General features: G+C 40.8%; 2 protein-coding genes across 10 annotated transcripts in view; one reads left to right on the top strand and one right to left on the bottom strand.

The window, feature by feature from the left end:
* Positions 1 to 10,135, top strand: part of CC2D2A (coiled-coil and C2 domain containing 2A) — a 63,249-nt gene extending 53,114 nt beyond the window's left edge. For all 8 annotated transcript variants that reach the window (XM_083834737.1, XM_083834740.1, XM_083834741.1 and 5 more), the window contains 6 exons: positions 1,329 to 1,442; positions 2,829 to 2,963; positions 4,750 to 4,872; positions 5,478 to 5,536; positions 6,027 to 6,204; positions 7,138 to 10,135. In XM_083834737.1, coding sequence (XP_083690863.1) covers positions 1,329 to 1,442; positions 2,829 to 2,963; positions 4,750 to 4,872; positions 5,478 to 5,536; positions 6,027 to 6,204; positions 7,138 to 7,326 — 798 coding nt within the window. In that variant the 3' untranslated portion in view covers positions 7,327 to 10,135. The remainder of the gene's footprint in view (positions 1 to 1,328; positions 1,443 to 2,828; positions 2,964 to 4,749; positions 4,873 to 5,477; positions 5,537 to 6,026; positions 6,205 to 7,137) is intronic.
* Positions 9,674 to 23,779, bottom strand: part of FBXL5 (F-box and leucine rich repeat protein 5) — a 35,695-nt gene continuing 21,589 nt past the window's right edge. Inside the window, exons 7-11 of one of the 2 annotated variants that reach the window (XM_083834746.1) lie at positions 22,837 to 22,985; positions 22,568 to 22,650; positions 20,370 to 21,092; positions 18,167 to 18,315; positions 9,674 to 10,317 (exon numbers count right to left, since the gene is read on the bottom strand). In XM_083834746.1, coding sequence (XP_083690872.1) covers positions 10,241 to 10,317; positions 18,167 to 18,315; positions 20,370 to 21,092; positions 22,568 to 22,650; positions 22,837 to 22,985 — 1,181 coding nt within the window. In that variant the 3' untranslated portion in view covers positions 9,674 to 10,240. Of the gene's footprint in view, positions 10,318 to 10,456; positions 15,877 to 18,166; positions 18,316 to 20,369; positions 21,093 to 22,567; positions 22,651 to 22,836; positions 22,986 to 23,779 lie in introns of those variants that run through there. The other variant, XM_083834745.1, reaches the window with a different exon arrangement.

Raw genomic sequence — 23,779 nt, 5'->3', positions numbered from 1 at the left:
GTTTTTTTATCCTCTTGTATGTGATGCAATATCCAGGGGGCTCCTGCTTTTGGTGGGAGTTCAGAGTAGATGAGCTCTTGAGGCCCCCTCCAACCTAAATTATGCTGTGATTCTATTATTGTGAGGACTGTTTTTTCTTTATAAGTTATTTATTTACAAAAATGCAGAATGTCTTTATCGGAGGACCACCAGTGCTTGAAAAAAGTTGCTCATAGTAATATGAGCCAAAATTTTTATCTTTGATAGGTTGCAGTTGACCCTAAGAATACTTAGGGTTTGAAGCTTTTCCCATTTTTTTCAATTACAAAACAATCCAAAATAGCTAGTCATGTACAAGTGGCAGAATGCTGACTGATGGAGACTTTAAAACTACACTTACCATTGATCGTTCTAAGAAACCACCGAAAAACACTGCTTGTAATTGTCAGCAGTAATGGGAGACTGAGCTTTCTCTGTCTCATGCGAATACAATCTGTGGAGTAGGAACAGATATTAAGTTAATCCCAGATGATGTTTGTACCATCTCAGAGCCTTTGTGCACGCTGTGGTGTAACCGGCAGGCAGCTCAGCACCACGCAGCCGTTCGCTCACTCCCCCTCAGCTGGATGGGGGAGAGAATCGTAAAAGGTAAACGTGTGAGAACTTGTGGGTTGAGATAAAGACAGCTTGATAAGGAGGGGAAAAAGAAAGAAAAGAATACGGAGGGGGGCCGGGGGGGAAGGTAGACAATGCAGTTTCTCTCCACCAGCCAACTGATGCCCAGTCTGCCCCTGAGCAGCAGCTGCCCCCCTCCCTTCACCCTCCCCCCCAGTTTTTTGGTTCTGCCTGACACCACTTGGTATGGGACATCCCTTTGGGCAGCCTGGGCCGGCTGTCCTGGGTCTGTCCCCTCCCAGCTCTTGGTGCACCCCCAGCCTCCTTGCGGGCAGGGCAGCATGAGAAGCTGAGAAAGTCCTTGGCTTAGTGTAAGCACTGCTCTGCAACAACGAAAACATCGGCGTTATCAGCAGTATTCTCACCCAAAATCCAAAACACAGCACCATACCAGCTACTAAGAAGAAAATAAGCTCTATTCCAGCACAGTGGAAAACTCAGAATAACTCAAAAGACCTTGGTTCTTACGGTAAAATCTCACATCTGCTTCATGGATTTTCACAGTATTCACTCTGGCTGTGTGCATTCTGCATGTTGAAGCAGTGCCTAATAAACAGTAAAGGTCAGTTACAAAGATCCAAGGGGAATCTTTTGCTTCAGAAGTGTTAGGAAATATTATTAAATGTTATAAATGGAGAACACTCATGCAAACATTTTTTTTGTCCCTCAATCAGCAATTTCTCGATCTTCTGGCGGGAGATGAGGAAGAACATGCTGTGCTCTTGTGTAATTATTTTCTTGGTATGGGGAAAAAAGCCTGGCTCATCATTGGAAATGCTATTCCTGAGGTAAGAGGATTTTTTCTTTTGGTCTGAATATTGACTTTCATTCTCTGAAGTCTTTGGTTCCCATCAGCGGATAGACTTGTCTCTCATCTCCTGCTGACATACTTTTCCAGGATGTAACCTAAACATCGGTGCTGCTGGAACTGATTTTCTTCAGAGAGGAAAAAAATATATATATTTATACTCAGATATACTCACAATTTAATGTCTGTTGTTTTTGGTGGTTTTTTGGTGTTTTGTTTGTGGTTTTTTATGGACTCACAAAAATATGTGTAAGCCTTGATTGGACTTGGGCATGTATAAATGGTGTGTCCTGGAACAAGGTCATGGGGAAAGTCCATTCTCAGCCTGTGGCAGCCTTAGGGTGGGAGTGGCACAGGTTGAGAGGTGGCAGGGGAGAGTTAGAGGCTTGCTGGAGGCTCTCACTGGTATGAACACAGCCCTTGATTCTCTCTCCAGCTGATGGCAAAGCTACAACAACAATAATGCTTTTCTGTAGGCTGCTGGGTCATCGCTGTGAGTCCCCTGTGGCAGCAGTCTGGCTAAGAACTAAACCTTTGAGATTCTTCTGCCCATTAGGAGACGCTTTTATTTTTTCCTCATTAACGCACTCGTATTTCCCAGTAATCAATACTGCTGTTTTGAGAGGGTAAGGCTGTTTATAATGCAAATTTCCACCATTAGCATCTCCAATTACCAAGCATATGGGAAAGTTTTGCTGAAGAGAATTTTAGTAAAAACCCCTGTCAAGACTAATTTCCTTAACGCGTTCTCAGATAGTGCAGCCGCAGCAGCAGCAGGCACTCGGTTACACGCCTTCCACTCCACATCCGATGGGGAGGGTGGTCCTTAACAATGCATTCAGCTTCTTCATGCTGTGAGGAGAAAGATTATTTGTTAAAGTACCTGGAAAATACGGGGGATAACACATTGAAGAGAAGTTTGGGGATTCCTTATAAGGGATGTCCGTCCCAGCTATCTTTTTATATTGTGTGCCTGAGGGAAGGCCGATGGATGAGCCATAGCGTGTGCTGCCTAGATGGCAGTCACCAGGTAGCACACGCTGATATTGAGGTGGCAAACGTTAAACATTCCTGTGTGTGGGATTTCATATCAGCTCTTGGCTGAACTAAGACGACTTTCAGGGTCTGTATTTGAAAATGGCACAAAGCTGTGTATGTCTAACGTTTCTCTGCCACAGAAGAGACAGAGCACACATTATTAGGTAAGCATTAGGTGACTGAATTGTAATGAACCTGTAAATTCTTCCAGTTTTCCAAAAATGTACTATTAATCTCAATACTAAAAATGTAAAAATCCGAACAATATAATGTCTACTGTCATTGAAGCCTGTTTTAAAACATCTTTCTCCTATTTTTTTCTTTATAGGGACAAACTGCATATGTATTAACTTTGGAGCAAAGTCAGTACGTAATCTGGAATCCCAGCACCGGATGTTTTTACAGGCAGTATGATACTTTTTGCCCACTACAAAATGTGTACTGCCTGATCAGCTGTGATAACGTAAGTGTGCCTGGGCTTTTCATATTTCTGTACTCCTAAAAGTTCATAATTTGACATTTTTCTTGGCCTTTTGCATCATGTATTCATCAGTTTAACTACATTTATGCAGTCATGTTATTAATGATTTTATTCAAGCTTAATTATTTTTTTCAGCCATTTTAATTAAATACATAAAGAAAAATTTTACCTTTTTTAATCATGATTTAGGTAGATGATGACATCTGTTCATAGGAAATTCATTACTGTGTTTTAATTACCAAAAGTGCGTTGAAACTAACATGGTTTTACTTTCCAACTTGGATTGCCTATGTTCAGTTTACCACTGCTTAGCTGAGGGGCAGTAACTCAGCAAAGCTAATAGTTTCCAGGTGAAATGTAATTTAAAAACGAAAAAGTAAAGCACACTGGGAAGAGTCGTTTGGATTGCATACATAAGGGTGGGTACAGCCCTCAGCAGTCCAACACGCCTAACACAAAGCTGGCAGTATAAGGTGTAACCACGATTGATTTTCTGCCTGGCATCAAGTCCTCCTGTCTATTTTTCTATAAATTACGAGTAATAGTAGTGCATGTTCGTGATATTTCTTGTGTGACTGGAAACACTCTGGGAGAGAGAAGACAGCAGGAAGAACTGCTCAGCTCAGGGAAGGTGAACCAAAGGCTGCCGAACGACAAAGGGCTCAGCCTGTGTTGGGAGGGACAGAAACCCTGGGGCACTTTGCTGCCTGTGTCACTCCTGGGTTTGGCTGGAAGCTGATAGTCACAGCTTCTGGGAGCATGAACAGGGACAGCGGGGAGGTGAGACTGAAAAGCATAACATGAGCTTAAAGAAAAAAAATATTTGAATTGAAACTAGAAGATTTTAAAAGTTTGCTTGTCAGGTTTTTGGAACCATTATAAGGAAACAGTGAGTCAGGCTTCCATTGCACACTAAAAGATAGTATACGCTTGTTTTTATTTCTGTATTGAAAACATACCTGGAGAAGTTCTTTGAAGTGTCACGCATTGTATGTGTGTTCTGTTGCGTTTTGTTTTTTTTTATCTTCTGGGGTTTAATTCTAAACACAAATCATGACTTTGGAAGACAATTTTATCTTTATTTTATTTTAAAAGTGTCAGTTCATTCTCTCATTGAAAGCGTTTTGGGGCTTGGTGAAGTTGGTTTGTTAATATTTAGTACTAAACCGTAAGTAGGTTTGGTAATATTTCATAGTAAAGTGGCTGCACAATCTACTTACATTCTGCATCATAAACGTGAAGTGCCCCTGGTGCTGGGGTGCAGGAGGCTACCAGCAACCCCAGCCACAGCTGCACGGTGCTGGTGGGAGAACTTCTTCAGAATTCAGCAGACTGCTGTGGTAATCCAAAGGAGTGGAAATGCAGCTCGGGGCAGGAGAAAGTGCCTGTATTGTAACCCAGCATCATGCGGTGCCAGAGTGATGGTGAAGGCAGAAAGCTGCTGAAAGCAGAAAAAGTGCCATGGTGCACAGTAGGTTCAGCAGGAAAAGGTGCCAGCTGCAGACAGTAATTCTGGGCACTGATCTCTGTACATTCTTACTTAGAAGCACAAAACACGATAGCCCAACAACCTCCCTTTTGAGGCAAGAATGCAAACATTGCATACACGAGCTGTAACGAGACAGGATTGCCTTGACTCACATGGAATGCGTACTAGTTATCGGCATAGATGGAGGTCCGGATTCTGTAGCATTTTATTGCCATGTAAGCAAAATGTTTTCTATAATACAATTTTGTTATGTATTAAAATGAACTTGCTTTCTTACAGATTTGGTTTAATATCCAAGAGCACGACTCCCCAGTAAGGATAAGTTTTGATATCAGCAAACCAAAACTTTGGAAGCCGTTCTTTTCAAGAAGCTTGCCGTACCCCGGTCTCTGCAGTGTTCAGGTACTCATATATATATAATCAACTTAATTTGAGGGGCTGAGACATCACTGACCTAGTAGAGAGGAAGAGAGACTAAGTTTTTTGGATTACTGCGATTAAGTATATTTCTATAATAAGCCTTGTTTTACAAAACTTCCCTACGCATACATTAAAAAAGATAAAGCAGGAATAGTGAAAAGCACTTGTTTTTTTACACAGAATGATGCACATCCACGGTCCTCTGACTATCTCTTTAAGATCTCAGGACAATGGTGAAGTACCTGGGACAGATCTTTAACACAGCCATCTGCAAAGAATCAGCTTGACATTATAAAGAAAATACCAACTTTTGTCTTACAGCTAGAAAGGTGGCACATGGTCTTAGTAAACAAGTAGGGAATCCTCTACAGTTAATCAAATTTGTAAACAACAGTTGAAGCTTACTTAAAAAAAAAAAAGCCAACCAACAAAAAACCAGCAGCATTACACACAAAGATCTACCTAATGTTTTTATCGTAATTATGATTTTTTTGTGTACTGCCAAAGTAGTAATGCCTGCAGTTATATTGCTGTATTGCTAGAGGAGATTGTGCTTTTTAATATGTAAATGTTTTACTTAATTCTAGCCTGAAGAATTAGTGTATCAGCATTCAGACAAGGCTGCTGCAGTGGAACTACAGGGCAGGTAATTCTACCACTAGAACAAATGCCGTCAAGGACTGGTCACTACAGGTGGAGCACCTTCGTGTGTTTTTCCAGTGTATTCTTACCTGTGTTCCAAAAACGTGCCTTGAATGCTAGGAATTGAGAATGGCCTAAACCAGAACTGGTACTTTGAAGAATCTTTGTTTCTCTTCTAACAGTTCCTTCTGTGTGACAATCTCTAACTGATCAAGCATGGCTGTATGGTTTTCTAGTAAGCCAAAACAGCGCTGGGGTCAAGGGGGCTGAGAGAATGTAAACTTAAGAAGTATGTGCAAACCCCTGGCCTTCCATTGTTACTAAACATGCAGACGATATTGCTACATTGACATTGATTCTGTGCTTTTAGATATGGTGAGTTTCACTGAGGTCATTTATGTTCCCTGTAATCTGTGATAAGAAGTGGGTTGAGGGCGATCAGGTCACAAGACCAGTGAATACCCAATCATAATAATAGATGTACTATATTGCAGGATTGAAAAAATACTAAAAGAAAAGATTATGGAATGGAGACCGAGGCACCTAACTCGCTGGAACCGATACTGTACCTCTACCCTGCGTAACTTCCTGCCCCTGCTGGAACATAACCAAGGCAAAGATGTAGAAGATGACCATCAGGCAGAGCTGCAAAAACAGCTTGGAGACTACAGGGTAAAGTTGTGAACATAAGTGATTTGTGCTGTGATGTTAGTGGGTGGAAATAGAGCTGGAGAGACCTAAGTCACTCATACAGTTTTAGGATCACCCACACTGGTATGGAACTGCATTCCTTCTACCCCTCAAAGTCACAGTAACTCTTACACTAACGTAAAACCACTGTAATGTTTACAGAGTGAAGCCGTGATGGTCTATTTCATTTGAAAGTGTTGGAGATGGATGTAAACACTTGTGTTTATCTCCTGTGGTGGAGGTAGCGACTGGTGGGGTACAGCAGTAATAAAAGAACAATGCAGCCCCCTTAGCTTTCAGCAGAAAGCTTGGCTCTGTAACACCAGCTGCTCACGGGCTGACTGGTACATTTGCTCTCAGGTCTTGTCATTAAAAGCCTGACCAGCAGTGCACCCAGGCATTCTTCCTCAAGGCTGTTCTCAAAATTAGGTCCTTCTGCCCTTCATGTAAAACACAGGTAGCAATGATACTACACCCCAATATGGCAATTTTTGTAATGAGCTGAGATTCCAGTTCCTTTTGGACCTGAAATGTATTTATGGACAGGCTCCCTCCCACCTCAACTCCCCAGATAATGCAGAGAGGAGAACACTATGAACTGCAACTAGGTATGAAGTGTAGAAAAGCTGCAACATAATGCTGTAAGTGTTCAATAATGTGAATTTTTTTTTCTAGTGGATTTCTAAACGTTCTCACTCAGAACTTAACCCAAACTAACAAAAAAAATGGCAGAAACCTACCTGAAGGGAAAGGGAGAGATGCATTTAAATACAAAGGGGCTTTTTCATTCCATCTCCTCAGGTCATCAATGGAGGTGAACTTACAGGCACAATAAAACATTTTAAGATGCATTTATTGAGGTGCCTTTATCTTTCCTTCTTGCCTTACGTGTTTTTTCTTTCCTTCTTTTTCCAGGTCTCTGGATTTCCTATTCATATGCCCTTTTCTGAAGTCAGACCTTTAATAGAAGCCGTACACAGTACCGGAGTTCACACCATTGATGTCTCCAATGTTGAGTTTGCTCTAGCCGTGTATATTCATCCTTACCCCCAAAGTGTTCTCTCTGTGTGGATTTACGTTGCTTCACTTGTACGGAATAGGTAGCATAGACTTTTCTCAATACCTCAAGGAATTTGCTGATGTAGGAAAAACAGATTTCTCACGCTGCTGATATGAGCTATCTCACATAGCTCAAAAACCTAGGGAGACCCTCATTTTTATTAACTGCAAACACATTAGTTATAGTAAGTCATCTTCAGTGTTTGTCACCTGAATACAGCAGAAGAGGAGACAACACCATAAAATTCTAGCACTTGTTATTTTTGTACAGTACTTTATAGCTCCCAGAGGGATGTTCCACTTTTAAAAACATTATAAATGCACACCTGTAGTGACCAGGTTAAAAGGGCAGAGTTTGTTCTTATTTTGAGGTGAAATTTGGTTCCTGGAATTATGCCTTAAAGACTGACTTTTTAGTTACTCCAGTTTATCAACAGCCCTTCTTCCTCTTTAAAGACACTGTCATTCAGACAGTCACAGTCATGCACAATAGTTACAGTTTTCTCGTACCCTTGTTCCTGCATAATGACCAGGAGTAATTTACCCTTGAATACAGTTCAGGTACCAAAGAGCTACTGTTGAAGACTTTTTTTCTTTTTTAAAAGGCTTCTGTTACTTTGTATTCCGGGTCTGTATCACACCAGCACCCCTCAGACTTTTCTTTATAGATTCAAGACTAAGTATGTAATAAATATTTATACCAAAAACTTAAGTGAAAGCTCATTATTTTATATAAGAATTTGATTAAATCACTTTGGAGTGTGAAATCTTTAAGTAATCATACTAGAAGATGATCCAAAAACTGGTTTACTATAAAATCAAATTAGCTCATTAATATGTAAGTAGTGGTGTTAACTGTTAATACTGATATGTCATTTTCTGCAGATACCTTGCTAATTAAGGTCTTCTAAGTGACAGTAATGTGATTTTTTTAAATATATATTTCACCAGAACATGTATCAAAGTTCAGGCTCTTCTTAAGCTTTACTCAAAGGAGATTCACTCCATCTAATAAGTGCTAGACCAAACCTTTGGTTTAGAGCCGGGGTTGCCACAGGTATAATCAACAATCCCCTCTATAATCAACAAAACAGCACCTCTACAGAACTGTTATGAAGCAGAAAGTAACTGCACCATCATTACATGATGTGTTGCTGAACAACGCCATCTCCCAAGTCCCCACCATCCTTTCAGAGAAGGGTGAAAAAGAACATGGTGTAAATAGTTTTCTTCTGCAGCTCATTCAGCCCTCTAGCAGTCTACACAGAGAACAGGTTCTACAAGCAAGGACAAGAACCTCTTGCTGCACCTCCCTAGCCTCAGAAACAAGAGCTCTGGAACAAGACAAATGCAAGAAGAAAGCCCACCACACACCTCGTTACTACTTTCATCTTGCCTCAGCCAGCACTGCGTGAGTGGCCATATATATATAACCTAAGCTCTGGGCACCAAAGTAAATTTAATGCAGCTCACTTGAAGCAACAATTGCTATAAACAATATCCTTTCGTACATCTCTTGTAGGCTTCCAACTGAGCATTACACATCCTTCCTCGATCCTGTGTTCAGATGTTGACCATGAAGAACCAACTCTGCACTAATATAAATTGAAGAATTTTCTTTTTCTTTTTTCCTTACCTTGTCAGTATTGGTGGAAACAAGAAAATGCTCTCAAACCCTGCAAGAGTTGGTAACCAAGCTAGTAATCAACAAACTGCAAGTTATCTCCAGCTAAGCCTGCAAGCTCACTTCCCCCACTCAAGAATCTTGAAAGCTACACGCATACACCACCATGACTGCTGTCCTCTTAAATCTTAACATAAAGAAGGTATCCAAGTGGTAAAACTGGTAAGAATTACTAGTTTGCCATATCTATATATCTATATCTATAGATATATCTATATCTTGATATATCCGCCTACAAAACTAGGCAGGGTGGGGTAAAACACATCTGCCTTCTACAGCCACACCACTTAGAGCAGGTGACTACCGAGCTCCCCGTGGGCTGCAGCACTCCCGCCCTCTTTGATGGCCTCCTCGCACACCGCCCATGCAGCCACGTGTGCTGTGGCACCACCACTCGTCTCTCCTCCTAGCACAGTCGCAGCCCAGCAATGGCTTCTTCTGCATCCCCGCTGGTCAACGAGGCGGTCATTTCAAAGAAATGGGGAAGAGCGAGCGTCTTCCACGGACTTCTTGTGAATGAAAGCTGACTTCCCTGGAAGCTGCTTCAAAATGCATCTTAACGCAGTCATTGCGGAGAAGGGAAACGCACCACACACTGGGAGATTCTACGGCCACCATACAACCCCCACCGAGCCTCTGCAGCCTGCTGGTATTGTACACGTAGATATCACACCGTAAAAGCACATATACTCAACTGCTACAGCAAGCTTTGTTGGTGGGAATGTTTTATTTGAGTACGTCTTTCAAGCCCAAATACAAAACCAAATGCAAAAGGAAGGTGGGAATTACCCTAATTTTGCCAGATAAAGAACTTGGGGTGAGAGGAAAGGGGGAGAAACAAGGCTCCTAAAGATGTCTTACTGCTACCCAAATGCAAACAATACATTTGAAATTACCTGCAGAGCTTTATATTGTACTTATGGATTAAAAACAAAAACAAAAAACATTCACTTAACGCAAAATAATCCAGTAAAGTATATTTAAGTGCCAAACTTGGAAAAAAGTGGCATTAAAAAAAATCAGAATGTTTTCCCATCTTCCCAAATTAAGTAAGATAAAACCCAACACCCTTCAAACCAAATGAGATTTTGTGAGATTGTTACACCACTGTACAGTACACTCATAATTAAGATGTTGAAGTTGTGGGGAGGGTCAGGCTAGTATAACAAATCTCACTCCAAGGATTGTTAACACAAGATGCGGACTGTAAGTAAAGTGCATGAAAGGAAGCCTGCTCAGCTAAATGAAGTAGACTGAAAGATCAGAAGTCAGCGGTCATTCGCCAGAGCGGCAGCAGGCCCGAAAACCACACTGCAAATTCTGGCATCCACTGGCGGTTTCAGCATGAGGACCTGCACAAAAACAGAACAAATGTGAAAAGAAGAAAATAGGCCGCTTAGGTGCAGAATTCTTCTAACCTGGTAATTCATAAAGTATCTTTTTTTAAACACAAAACTTCATTCAGCACTGTGAAAGTCTGAAAGGCTGCCGCCAGTAACGTCACTGTATTAACACCTCACTTCAAACAGCTATTTTGAGTGTTTTTTTTTTTTGAGACAGCTTTGTCCCATGAATGTAACATTTAAAATGACACAGATGTAGGATAAGCAACACTGAATCAGCAACTTTTAAAGAGCTCTCACAGCTACCTTTCACAATCGAGGTGTATTTTCACAATGCGTATTTAAGTCCCATTTTCCAAATTTAGAGGATGACATCACAGTATTACCAAAAAAGCCACAAGCTCTAAATCTATTTCTATTTATATAGAAACAATTCTTAGCCTGGTGTTTTTTTCCAGGAACATTTCATAGTTGGCTAGATCTCCTGTACTCTTGACTGGAAATTCAGAGTCTAAAAAGAAAAGCACCTTTACTATCCCTACAATTATCCGAAGCCGTAAGGCTACAAAGGAGACATCCAAAAAAGAAAGCTGTGAGGCACAGACAGTACAAACCAATGCCGTAGTTCTACCCACCTCCACTTACCTTCACATTGTTATCCCTTTCAAATGTTAAAGTGATCATAAGACAAGAAACTATTGGATTTATTAGTACAGGACTTTATTTCCTGCAGCCATAGGCCTGCTTCAGAGACACAAACATTTACAGTCAGGTTGGCCGAGCTCTGGCACCCAACGTAACTCAGCGACACACTTTCAGTTGACCACAGCAAGCTGGTCAAGAGCTAACCAGGACAATCCATCTTTTCCCCCTTCGTACTTGAAATAAATCGGAGACTATTTAAGGTGTTTTCAATACATTTAGAAGAGATTAGCAAAATAACGTAATGAATAAGGGCACCATGCTATGTCTGGCTTGTTTCTCCCCCTTGAACAGTAGCTTGAAGTCGTAATTCAATTAATTCCCCCAGAACCTTGTCTCTGGAAATCAGTTTTTTTGCTTCATGCCACACACCGATGAACAATATTCTACAAGATAATTAAATTAACATGCGTGAGACTGAATAAAACAAACCTGAAGCTATAACAGAGGACAATGGTTACAATATGCAAATCAGCAATATCTTCATTTGTTGATAAACTTACTTTCCCTTTCAAGTCTTTTTATTCACCTGAGCTACATTTCGCTCCTCCACATCACTTACGAGCTAGAGTTTGAAACCTTCGTTTGAAAGCTTCTTCCACAGTCCTTTAAAAAGGAGACTTGGTGCTTCTGAAAAGGTGGCTTAGCAGACTTAGCAGAGCACGTTCTGGGCAGCAGCACTTCCCAAGCCGTGACTGACCCTCCTCCTCACTGCCACAGCTACGCAGCGCATCAGCAGTTCTGACGCAACTGTCACGCTTCTAGGAACAACGCTTGTGACAAAACTTAGAGCCACAACATCCCAAGGCACAGCGTTGCTCACTATACTTCTAATAGTGCTTTCCACCACTTTATTGCTCATCTCAAGAATGCTCTTCCTCATGCTAAGAACTGAACATAAGAGCTGGCCCGTGGGCCGTCCAACCCAGCACCAACTTGGCACTGCCAACAGCAAGTGTTGCCCAGGGCACTCACGTACGCCCCCTGTGCAAACCTTTCCCATTCCCCACAGCGTTCAGTACTGGTGCACTACAGATGCTGAAGCTCATTTCCTTTAGTATTTGTTTATGGCTCTCTGTGCATGAATTTGTTTAACCCCCTTTTTAATCCTTTGATACTAACTGCTTCCACAATTCCCCACGGGACCAAGTTCTAGAAATTCACTACATCGTGCATCTGTTTTAAATCAGCCACCTACTAATTTTAACAACTGTCGCTGAGCTACAGTACTGCAGAGTTCGGTAAGCTGCTGCACTTTCACGTCACCCACTGCCTTCCCAGACCTCTAAACATCCATCTCCCTTTCAGCCTTCTCATTCCCGGACTGAAGTGTTCCAGCCTTTCGAGCATCTCCCTGCAAGACTGCTCCCCGCTCCGTTCCCTAACTCTTTTTAGTAGACCTCTTCCACATCTTGAACTCCACTACGTACACTTGGACAGGGAGACCAACACTGCATGCAGCAGCTCCAAGTGTGGGTGCCCCGAGGCTTCCAGGAACAAGCAGCAACACCTTCCTGTCTTGTTCTCAACACCCTTGCGATCTCAGTGTTGAAAACATTGTTGGCCCTTTTGGCTGCTGCTGCAAACAGGACAGATCTCAGAATTAGCACTGACAGCTCTCTGCAACTGTCTTCCAATTGTAACTGCCGGCTCTGAATTCAGTTTCATGCAGTCACGGTTTGATCACTACACTCCTCCCAGACATACAGCCGTACATACAGCTCTACCGAAGATCACGAGAAGTCCTTGTGGCAATCTTCAGCACCAGCATCAATGTTTGAGGCAGCTCAGTACCATTCGAAAGTTGGAAGTAATTCCATTACTCGCACCAAGACAGCGACCGAAGTGCTGAGCAGAACTTACCCCAGCACAGAGCTCCTGGGGGCACGGGGAGAGGCATCAGCTCCCAGATCCTGCCCAGTGACCATTAAGCCCTACCCCTTCTTCCTGTCCTTTAACCAGCTTTCAGTTTTCAAGTTTAAGATTTTAAGTTGCTGTAGGATTGCTTTAAGAATGTGGAAACTTGTAAGTAAACCACATCATCTGAAAAATTTACAGTCTCCTAAATTATTAGGCACTGACTGACAAGTTACATTAACCACACCACAGTGAAAGCTTCCTCCTCTGCTGCATTTCTTGTCCCATATCTAAACCTCCTGACAATACTGCGTTTCCTTTAGAGCCTCTAATGAAGAACTCTGACGAAATGAAGCTCAGGTTTCACACCACAGCTCCTGAGATCTCCTGCTCTGCATTGTTTCTGAGCACATACAAGCAATTCCCGTAATTTGAAGATATTTCTGCTTATTAAAACAACTATTAATAATGTTTATTACCTTGTTGTAACAGCAAGTCTGTTTGGTTGAGACTGTCATTTCATTCTTACGTTTTGACACGTCAGTTGATCTCCTCTACCACTGGTCATGCATCTCTGTAAGTATCCCAGTCCTCCTTAGCCTGTTCTTTTTGCATTTGACACAGCAACATGCACTACCTTTGCTTTTGGCAGTCACAGGACCATTTTTGTTTTCCTAACTTTGTTACATCTGATTGTCCTTACAACTCTTTGCCTTCCCAATTTCTGTCTTCTCCACTTTTTGTTACTGACCTCATTGGACTGGACTCTATTTACAAACTGTCTGTATTTAAGAGGCCATTAAATAAGAAAAAACGCCAGAAAATATTCTGTTTTCTTTGGACTCCACGTTCAAGGGCTCCCATTCATTCCACCTCGCTGAAGCGCCAGGTTAAGCAATACGGAGACCATAAGAAGGGAGCTGTACACAGTTCAGTGAGTACATCATCTTTTTAGGTCCTACAGGAGGGCTGGCTTTTTCAGAAGGGCCCCTCTTGTTCTCCTGACAACGCGGTGCTAGCAGTGAACTGCCTGAGTTCAGTGAGTGCTGGGGTCGTTCACCTGGGGAAGCAAAGTTAATCGGGTTCTCATCTAACCTGCCGCAGACTGCGTTGCTGGCTTAGTTACCTCTAAACTGGATTATTGTAACTCTTTAAATCTAGTTCTGATTACTCAGACACTTCAGGTGACCCACAGGAGAGGTCTGCTTACTCCTGCTGAACAACTCCAAGGTTTTCAAATATTAATATAAACGTGGCTGGCAATCTACGGAAGGAGCACAGCTATTTGATAACTCCATTTTGATGATTTTTTATTTCACTAATACATGTAACAGATCTCCCAGAAGGCAGTTAAGCATTTCACCCAGAAGGCACGCCAACCAAGACCAGGACCGTGGTGAAAGAGCCCCTTCAGCCCAGCACACACCTGCCTGCTGCCATCGTGACCCTTTAGCCACTTGTCCTAGCCCTCACCCGTGGCAGCAGAAATAGTCGTGGATATACAGCAAAATGGATCCCCAACCCATCTGAGAAGAAAAAAAGCCTTCAGCTACCCCAGTTCTTGGTTTAGTTTACCAAGTAGAAACAGAAAGGCTAACACCGACATCAGGAAGGACAGCAGGGAGGGAAGGACTGCTCATTTTCACAGCCACCACTGCGAAGGCACAGCCCAAAGCAAGGAAAATGAGTTGCAAAGGTTGAGGGTTCCAGCTCAGCGAGAGGCTCCTTCATTCCCAACAGCACACACCACACTGGATGGTCATGTAGCAAAGGCACCACTTTACAAGGGAAGTACAAAAAAGTGATCAAATTAAGCATTGGCCTTGAAAAAATATAAAGCCAACATTCATTTGAAATCTCAGTTTGAGTGTTACTGTCTATTAACCTTTGATGAAGGTAACCAAGACACTCTCATAAAGAGTGGCTGTTGTGTATCTGGAAAACTTAGGGAGAGTCCAAACCCTTGAAGTAACGATGTGCTCCCATATAAATCTGCACAGGGGAGTCCATAATCCAACCAAAAATTTCAAAGTTCTCAGCTCCATTGCTGGAAGACAGATCAAACTGTAAGCAATGAATTCCCAACCTCACAAGAAAAGAGTGAAGCAGAATCACAACTTCACTTTATTAATACCCTAATCCTTTAATTATAGCACCTGAGGACTACACTAAAAAAAAAAATCTAGAAATTGAATTGCTACTAAAAAGCTGCGAAGAGGTACTGCTCCAGCAACCATGGAGCCCCATTTTTCTAACCCTGGAGCTGCCCGTATTGCAGGATTTGAAACTGACAGTACAGTAAGGAGACTGAACGCAGCTGGACAAGACAGCCTATGGGGAAATACCTGTTGCAACTTTAAAGTTTGTAACTCTTAAAAATTTAAAGCTTAAACTTTTAAAAGTTTAAAAATTAAACTTTCTTACTGAGTTTAGTGTTCTTCCATCAAATGTTTCAGCCATTACAGAAGACCAGCAATAAGGATGGGTGTATACCAGATTCGTTGTCACCTGCAGCTGAGGGTTACCTAACTCAAGTCTCCGGTGCAGGGCAAAGCAGGCAGAGATTCGAAACTAAACATTACTACGCAAACCAAGAACTGGAATCATACTAACAGTAAACAAATAGAAAATAAATCTGGAGGTGTGTGCAGGTTTGTGGGCTCAGATAAAAACTGTATCATGTTATTGCTGTACTACAGCTGCGACTGACCCAGCTTGAACATCTGAAAGTTGCCCACATGCCTACCAAACAAGTCCGGCAAGATCTCCACAGAGAATATCCAATAAGGCTGCACATGTTAGGCTCAGGATTATACAAAAAGAAATCTGAAAACAGGCTGTAGGTGAAAGTAAAGCCCTTCTATGTCAAAGACAACAAAATGGTATCTTTATTAATCAAAGACGGCTAAATTCCATACTGTCGGCTCCATTTTTTGTTCTGCAAGACTGACGGGTTTTCCAACACGATCCCAGAACACATCTCCTTCCCCGAAAACAATCCCTGATAAGCTGGTGGGCAAAAAAAATTATGAAATTATTCTCTAAATCCTTACAGATCAGTAATCTTTGTACAGCATTTAATATAATCTCTATACGAGCAAAGAAAAGCAAATAGCTTAAAATATGGATTGCTATAAATAAAACAGCTTTTACTTCCCCTACAGGTTCTTTAGAAATACCGTATGATACGGAAATAGTTCAAGCTGCCACAGAAATCCTGTTGCCAACAGAGGGGAACAAGTCTTTAGCACTGTCACAGTGAAGTTTGGGTGAAAATACAAACAAAGGTGTCCTGATAAAGCTGCAGAGAATTCAGTTATGAAAAGGTATTTCCCATTTCCAAATTTTGCTAGGACGCCTCTAAGTTTTTGTTGGCTTCCATCTAAAAAAAAGCTTCTGAGATGATATTTTTCAACAGATATAAGAAGTCGGACCATTACATCCTCTCTCTCCAGTTGACTTCTCTCTAGAAGAGCTGCTCATCCAAAGGCATGCAAGATGCTTTACAGAGCAGAGCTTATAGCCTCACTGCTTCCAACAGGCAGTAAAAGAAAGGAAATAAACAGGAAGAGGATCAGGACAATTTTACAAAATTATTCCAGAAAGTATTCTGTTTATATACAAGTAATTTCTTTGGGATATTATAGAACAGCCAAGCTTTAAAGTGGTGGAGGACTTGCACAAAAGATTCTGACTTTGTGAACTAAGATGACACACTATATTTTAGGGACTAGCACAATGGAGAGAGACAGAAACAGCTAAAGACAAACCAGAATATTGAGTCTGGTATTACTGAGAAGTGGAAACAAAAAAAAATAGCAAAGAATAAAGATGTAAAAGGGAAAAGCTTTTAACTGGTCTTTGAAGACATCGTTAAATTCAACACGATGCAGGAAGGAGAGTCAGAGAAGGATTTCAAAAAGGAACCTTAATTTCCAGATTGAAACGCAAGGAGGTTTGCAAGGTGGTTTTAAAAAGCTATAGTCCAGACAGAATGAAAGTAGGTAACAAAACAAATGCATCAAAATAAAAAAAAAATCTGTCAAAAAGTACACGGAGAAGTCCAAAAATTATGGAAGCAAAAATGATCTAGTACTTTAACTTCTAACATTAGTAACATTAGGATCCAATCCAATAAAGCACGTCATCCTACATCAGTTGCAATGTACTGAATTCCCAAATGTCAGTGAAGTTTTACTTTTGCAGTTCCAAAGCTCCAGCACCCTAATATAGCAGGGACACCCTGCTGTGATCGTAGCTCAATATAGATGCGAATTGAGATGAACGCCATGAACTATCAGGGAAATATAATTTTGTTTTACACACAATTAGTTCTTGTAATTCTTATAACTCTGTCACCTCAGTTATCCTTTTTTTTTTTTCCTTTCCATTCTGTTGCACTTACCTGTTTTAAATTCACACATGGAATACAAATCACACCATGGTTCCATCTCTAACACTATGAATGTTTACTGGACCTGACATAACAGACCAAATTCCAGTGTGGGAAACACTGAAAAGACTTCCACCATAACCGTATTTTATGCATTTATCCAGATCCTTCTCCAGCTGAGATCCAACCCTAAGTTCGTAAATTAAGCAAAACCAGAACAACTAAATTACATTATCTATAAGGACACATGATGGTATTCTACACCAAATCCACTGTAACTTGTGAGGTTTACATAAAACACAATTTTTCCCAAAAATAGTCATTTTAGTACCGCTCTAAGCCTCTTTCTCAAGTTATCGCCACAAAGAAAACGTACAACTGCATGATTTACAGGAAAGAGACAGAGAGGACAAGGGTGTATCAGCTATATTGAGACTTACTTCCTAGCCTCTATCACTTATGCTAACCTAAAGTAAGAGATACATGGACTAGAAGTGTCTTCCTAGAGTAAAATGATGTTGGACTAAAAAGAAAGAACTGACTTAACAGTTGCAATTTTGTAATTAATATTTGAAATTCAGTGCTACACAGCCAAAAAAGAGGTTTTTTTTTTTTACTTTTTTTTTTGCGTGTTTTTTGTTGTTTTGTCTGTCATTTTTTAATTTGCCCAGAGAGGTTGTGGATGGCCCATCCCTGCAGGCATTCAAGGCCAGGCTGGATGTGGCTCTGGGCAGCCTGCTCTAGTGGTTGGCAACCCTGTCCAGAGCGGGGGAGTTGGAACTAGATGATCTTTAAGGTCCTTTTCAACCCAGGCCATTCTATAATTCTATGAATTTGTTTGTTCATGTGTCCCTAAACCAAAGGTCACCCCCCAGAAAAGCAGCACATCTTCACAAAAGACATTACCGTTAATGTTGTCACAGTAGTAAAAGTGTTCATCGTTTAGCGAAGGGCATGCAGCAACTAAATCCTGCAGGCCTGCACCAGTTACAGTGAGACAACCCGAGAGGTTGAGGTGTTCCAAGTGTGGCAGTCCTCCTCCCAGAGTCAGTGCCCTGTTAACAGACAGAAGAGAGGCGTTAAGAGCTTGCACAGCACTGGACTGACTTGTACTCCACTATGTCACCAGTTTACTAGCATCTTGTAACAAAAGCACACCTCTAATAATGCATTTAGCTTTAAATCTGGCAGTCTGGCACCCTACGAGGTGCATCACCCTTGCAGCCGTGCAACAGGCCTGAAAAATAAACCAATCCCTACAGAAAGTAATAATTTCCTTTGACAGAAATGGATTTAAGTGTGAAATCACTTTGTTCATTAATGACTCCAGAGATGACCACTTATTTCAGAGAACTAGTATGACATGCTTCTCCAAAACACTACTGATTTCTGGTGAGTCTTCCAAGGTGAGGTGTATTTCTCAACCCATCCTGAAAACAGAAATGCAGAATTGATGTTCTCAATGTTTGGTGCACAACACTTCCAAAAGCTTCAGTATAACTTCTTGGTTCAAGTCATTTTGGAAACCAAATTTGTACTTTCCTAAGTCTGCCAGATCTTTACCAGCAGACCCTCTCTGCCAACACACCACCACATTACTCAGATGAAGTTCGCTATTTTTCTTCCAAGTGCAGGAGAATTTGGCTGCTGATAAAGCAGCCTCACAGATACACTGCACCTGACCAAACACTTTGTGTTAGCCTGCTTGCTTCTTTGGGAGTTCACGGGACAGCTAAGCAAGTTAATCTGAAAAAAATACCACCACACCACAAGCTTGAATCAACATGCGTCAGATTCAAGCTGAGACATTTTCGGTTTCATGTCCTAAGCGCATGGGTGTACAACTTTCTCCCATCAGAACTGCTAATAACAGAACCAACTAACAGTTCATATGAAATGAACTGGCACATATAAATATTAGGAGACTTCGTTATCCTGGTAAGTGCAACAAATACTTCATGTAGAATACACCCTCAACTCTTAGTATTCGCTTGTATCCAAAAAGCAGTGATGGGAAGCCAGCACCACAGCTAAACCCTTCCTATGACTCAAGAATCAAGTAGCCCTTTGGTGCAAGAGCCATGAAAGAAGGCCAGCCACATGCAACTACACGCAGCGTTGCCTATTCCTCACCAAGTGAGCCACACTCAGCAGCACCAGTCTGCTCCAGCGCTTGGACAGCACCAGGCTCAAAGACAAAGCACAGCTAACTGAAGTGAAAGCTTAAGTCCCAGAATAGCTGCAAAGAGACATTTGAACAGCTGGTACTTCTGAATTTTGTCAAATGGGGGCAAAGCCTCTCGAGAGGCAAATCAACACCAGCAGTGCCCCACGTATTTCTCTGTTGACTGCGGCATACGGTACAGGTAGGCATAAAGCCTTCACATTCCAAGCAGCTCTAATTAGTCCCCAGAGCTACTACAGCACATCTGAGCAGGTGACTTCAAGTATTTCAGTCTTGTCCCATTTTCGTTATGAAGCAGTAACTACACTTTGCTGACACAATGCAAAATATCAATTACATATCACACACTGCAAATTTTGTGACTGTCGTGAAGCTGGCTCAATGTGCGAGCTAACTACAACTAATTTCTATGCTTTATACATTATATGAAGTTACATTTAATGTGTTTTTGTGCACATAGAAAGTTACGTCACCGTCCATACAAGTTAAATGAGATGTTACAGTTTGTTTTTAAAGTTTCAAGAGTAATAACAAGTTTGGCAGGCATAATGGAAAAAAGTGAACCAACACTGAATTTCCTAACAGGAAGTTACTACAAGTCCAATCTAAAAGTATAAATAAATACTGCCCGTTTGCCTACTGCAAATGAATTTATGAAAGCACTTTATTCCAGAGGAGATGTCTAAAAAAAATGTTTTTTTAAATCCTTTCACTCAAAGGAAAAGTTGGAGAAAGTTTTCAAGTCTGGTACCATAAATATAAATATTTTGAGATAGATGCAAAGATCACTTAAGACTTACCAGATTTTCTCAGAAAAACTATTTATACTGAAACTAGGCCGATACAACCCAGAGCAACCCAACTGCAAAAAATACCATTAGAAAAACCCTACTGCAGCGAAATAGCTCAGAAATGTCTTTTCACCTGAGAGCACGATCTGTGATCTGGTAACACCCAGACAGACTGAGAAACTGAAGAACTCGTGCAGTCTCTTCATCTGGTTTTTCACTCCCAGAGTATGCCAAGTCTTTTTTCTCTGACTGTTTAGTCCTTGTTGTTTTTCTACACAGTGCAGAGGACTCTGGAAGTGCTTGAATAGTTCTTAGTGCCGTCCCAGCACAACAAAATGAGTGACCGCAGTAAATCAAGTCAGTAGAAGCACAGTGCTGCTGCCACCCTCTAGTCCTTAAGCCATAAATGTCTCTACTGCAGCAAGATGCAGAACAATTAATGGGGGATGTTGGTTCCATGAGACAAAACCCTTCAACGTTTCTGTGTCTCCACTCTGCAGCATCCTCGATGTCAGCTAAATCATCTGCATCTAGCATCCACACATACGCAGAATTGAAGTTTTCTGAGCTGTCAGGGTCAGTCCAATGATGCTCACTGTCTCTTCCCTCGATAAAGTCTTCGTTGTTGATTTCATGCAAACAGTTATACTTCTTGCTGGACTGCAGAGTAATCTCTCTGTTTTTCCACAAGGTCTTAGCATTCCTGTTTCTGCAGCCTTTCAGAATACCCCTGTTATGGTGAGTTGATATGATGCCCAGAGCTCTGGAAATCCTCTCTATCGCCACATCCGTGATTTTTTCACATCCAGACAGATCAAGGTGGCGAAGATTTTGACAACAACCAAGTGAAGACCAACTGAAATCAGAAGAAACAAATGACTTATTTTTGCTCAGAAACAGGTGTTATGGATAAATATACAAAAAAGATTAAATAAGGGAGATACTTTATTAATTCACAGATTAGATAAAGAAGCCCGTATTTATTACATCTTGAACAATTTTTAAAAACAGCAGACCAAACACATGTGTGACAACAATTTCAAAAAGCAGTTTCCGCTATGCATAATGCTGGTACCAAGAGCCAGGTAAGTTTAGAGAAAACATACAGTTCACTTCTTTCAGCTTCTTGAGAAGTTAACTTATTGAATTAGTAAAATTCACAAAGAAAAGAAATGTGAGGTGTAATATTCAGTTCAAAGTATTTTAATACTTGTATTTTTTCCTATCTGAGTTTCTCAAGCTTGCCTGCTTATCCATACTGAAGTATCAGTGTACTCAGACCCCATGTCCTTCTCTCAAAACTCTCCACTTATTTCAGAAGGAATAGCTGGACTCCTGAAGCATGCTTTGTGTATGGTATTAATTATTCCATACAGGTAATTAGTCTTAGATTGCTATGGAAACAGACCTTCACATTGATGAAAACTCACCCCTTCAGCCTTATATTTTTCAACTGAAACAGAAATTAGATCTGCAGTACTGTTGCTGCATTATTAACTATAAAAGTATATAGCTGATTTAACCTTTGTCTGTTCATAGTTAATGTTAACATTTTCCATATACGATTATTTCCATTTACAGCAAACCAAATCCATTTTCCCAAATTACAGATTTTAAGATTAGAAATACAGATATAAGGAAGGGCCAAGAATTTAAGTTTCATGGGAGACTGACACGAAAAGATCAAGTTCTGAACCATGCAAATTCCATAAAGGCCTTTATTTCAGTTAAAGTTTCTACAAGCTACCATGCCAGTAACATTTTGTGTTGTTAGCACACACAGCTTGAGAGCACTGTATGATTAAATTGCTGCACATAAACGGCCACTGAGTTCCAGTATCACGTTAAGACCCATTTGGGCAGGCTCCACATTTACGCATCATCCCACTAGTTTTAATGAAATTTCTGCAGACTTCTGTAAAACTCGGGAGTCTACAGTAATACACCTAGGCCCTAGAACTCTTCCCACCATTTGATCAGCAACGTAAAAAGCAGTATTCCAAATGCTATCAGCTGTATCGGAACAAAAACTACAGTAACTGAGTAACTCCCAAAATTAAATCTATGAACAGTTTCAATTGTTAATATTAATACAAAATTAAATTGTTATGGATATCTATACTTCGATAAATTTGTAGTAGTTAAGACAGAAGGTTGTAAATAGCGAAGCATAACTTTGTAGTGGCTGTTTCATTCACGTGTTGCTCTGGTTTAGTCCTTTGTTCTGTGTGAACCCTGACTGATTTATTTTGGTCTCGTGCTGGCAATGGAGTAAGGACATGCTTGAATGTTTTCCCCCTTTTTATTTTTAAAAAACAACAATTAGCTAACCTTTCAAATGCAGAGTCTGAAATATCAGTTTGAGTGAGATCCAAATATTCCAAGTTGGGACAAAGCTCCAAGATCTGTCTAACCTGGAAAATGAAGAATAATCAAAGTCTAGCCAAGGTTGCAAACAATGTCAGAGACAACATATGAATCTACATTCTTTTAAGTTGCGACTTGTTTTCACAACCAGCGTGCTTTAAACTTGGGCACATCGGTTATTAATTCCAGGTTGCACAGCCACAATTATTAAATGCTGGTTTCAAGTTACATACCATTTTGCTAGACGCTGCAGAACTGTAGGCTAGTACTAATGTCTTCACTGAGGAGCCTACATATGGGAGGACATTTTGAATTAAGCCATGAAGCAAACGTTTTTCCATTTGTGCTACATTAATGGCAAGTGAATCTTCAGCTGCTTCTTCTGAAAAATAAAAAAACAAAAGAGGAAGACTTAATATTTTAAGTCATTTGGAATCTACAGTGTCCAGTTACATCACTAAAGTTATCAGGAAACCAAAGAAAGCCTAACAAAGCTTAGGTTTCAGAAAGTACCCTACATCAAAACTTTTGGTGAATTCTAGTTCCATACTTCAGCCCCATCTTTAAAATCTTGTCTTTCCAACAATCCTGAAGATTTTAACACCAACAGCAAGTAAAAATAGTAAAAGACTTAACAGAAAATTAACATTTAAGGACTCCGAGAAACATTTACTTCAGACAATGTGCTATTCAAAGCAGTCTGGGGCAGCTATTTCCACTGACTTGCTTAATAAATTGAAATACAGTATCTAGGGGCACTTCACATCCCGTGATGTAAAAGCTTATGACAAGTTTTACTTTAAATCTAGAATGCATTAGGATGCAGTATGATTCACCCAAACTTTCTAAAAGATAAAATCTACCTTTTACCTCCTTCCTAACTCCAGAAGTATCCCCATAACTCTTCTTTCACCTGTGCTCATGGTTGCTATCTCCTAGATGAACAATTTCAGCACATCAAAACCAGCTGCCTTTTTGTTGTTGTCACTAAAGTCTCCCCTGGATTCTTATCCATCTGAGTCACAATGAGATGAAAATAGGGAAAAATGTACTCCTTTCAGGAACACTAAGTAGTTCCTAGACAAAACTTCAAGTTCTTTTCTGTGTAAATCTACTTGGCTTAGAAAGCATTTAATCTAGATAAGAAAGTACGTGTTCCTGTATCTGTCATTAGTT

The sequence above is a fragment of the Anser anser genome, assembly GCF_964211835.1.
Source record: "Anser anser genome assembly, chromosome: 4".
Classification (NCBI taxonomy): domain Eukaryota; kingdom Metazoa; phylum Chordata; class Aves; order Anseriformes; family Anatidae; genus Anser; species Anser anser.
Note: the sequence above shows the minus strand (reverse complement) of the source record. Positions and strands in the feature narration are given on the sequence as shown.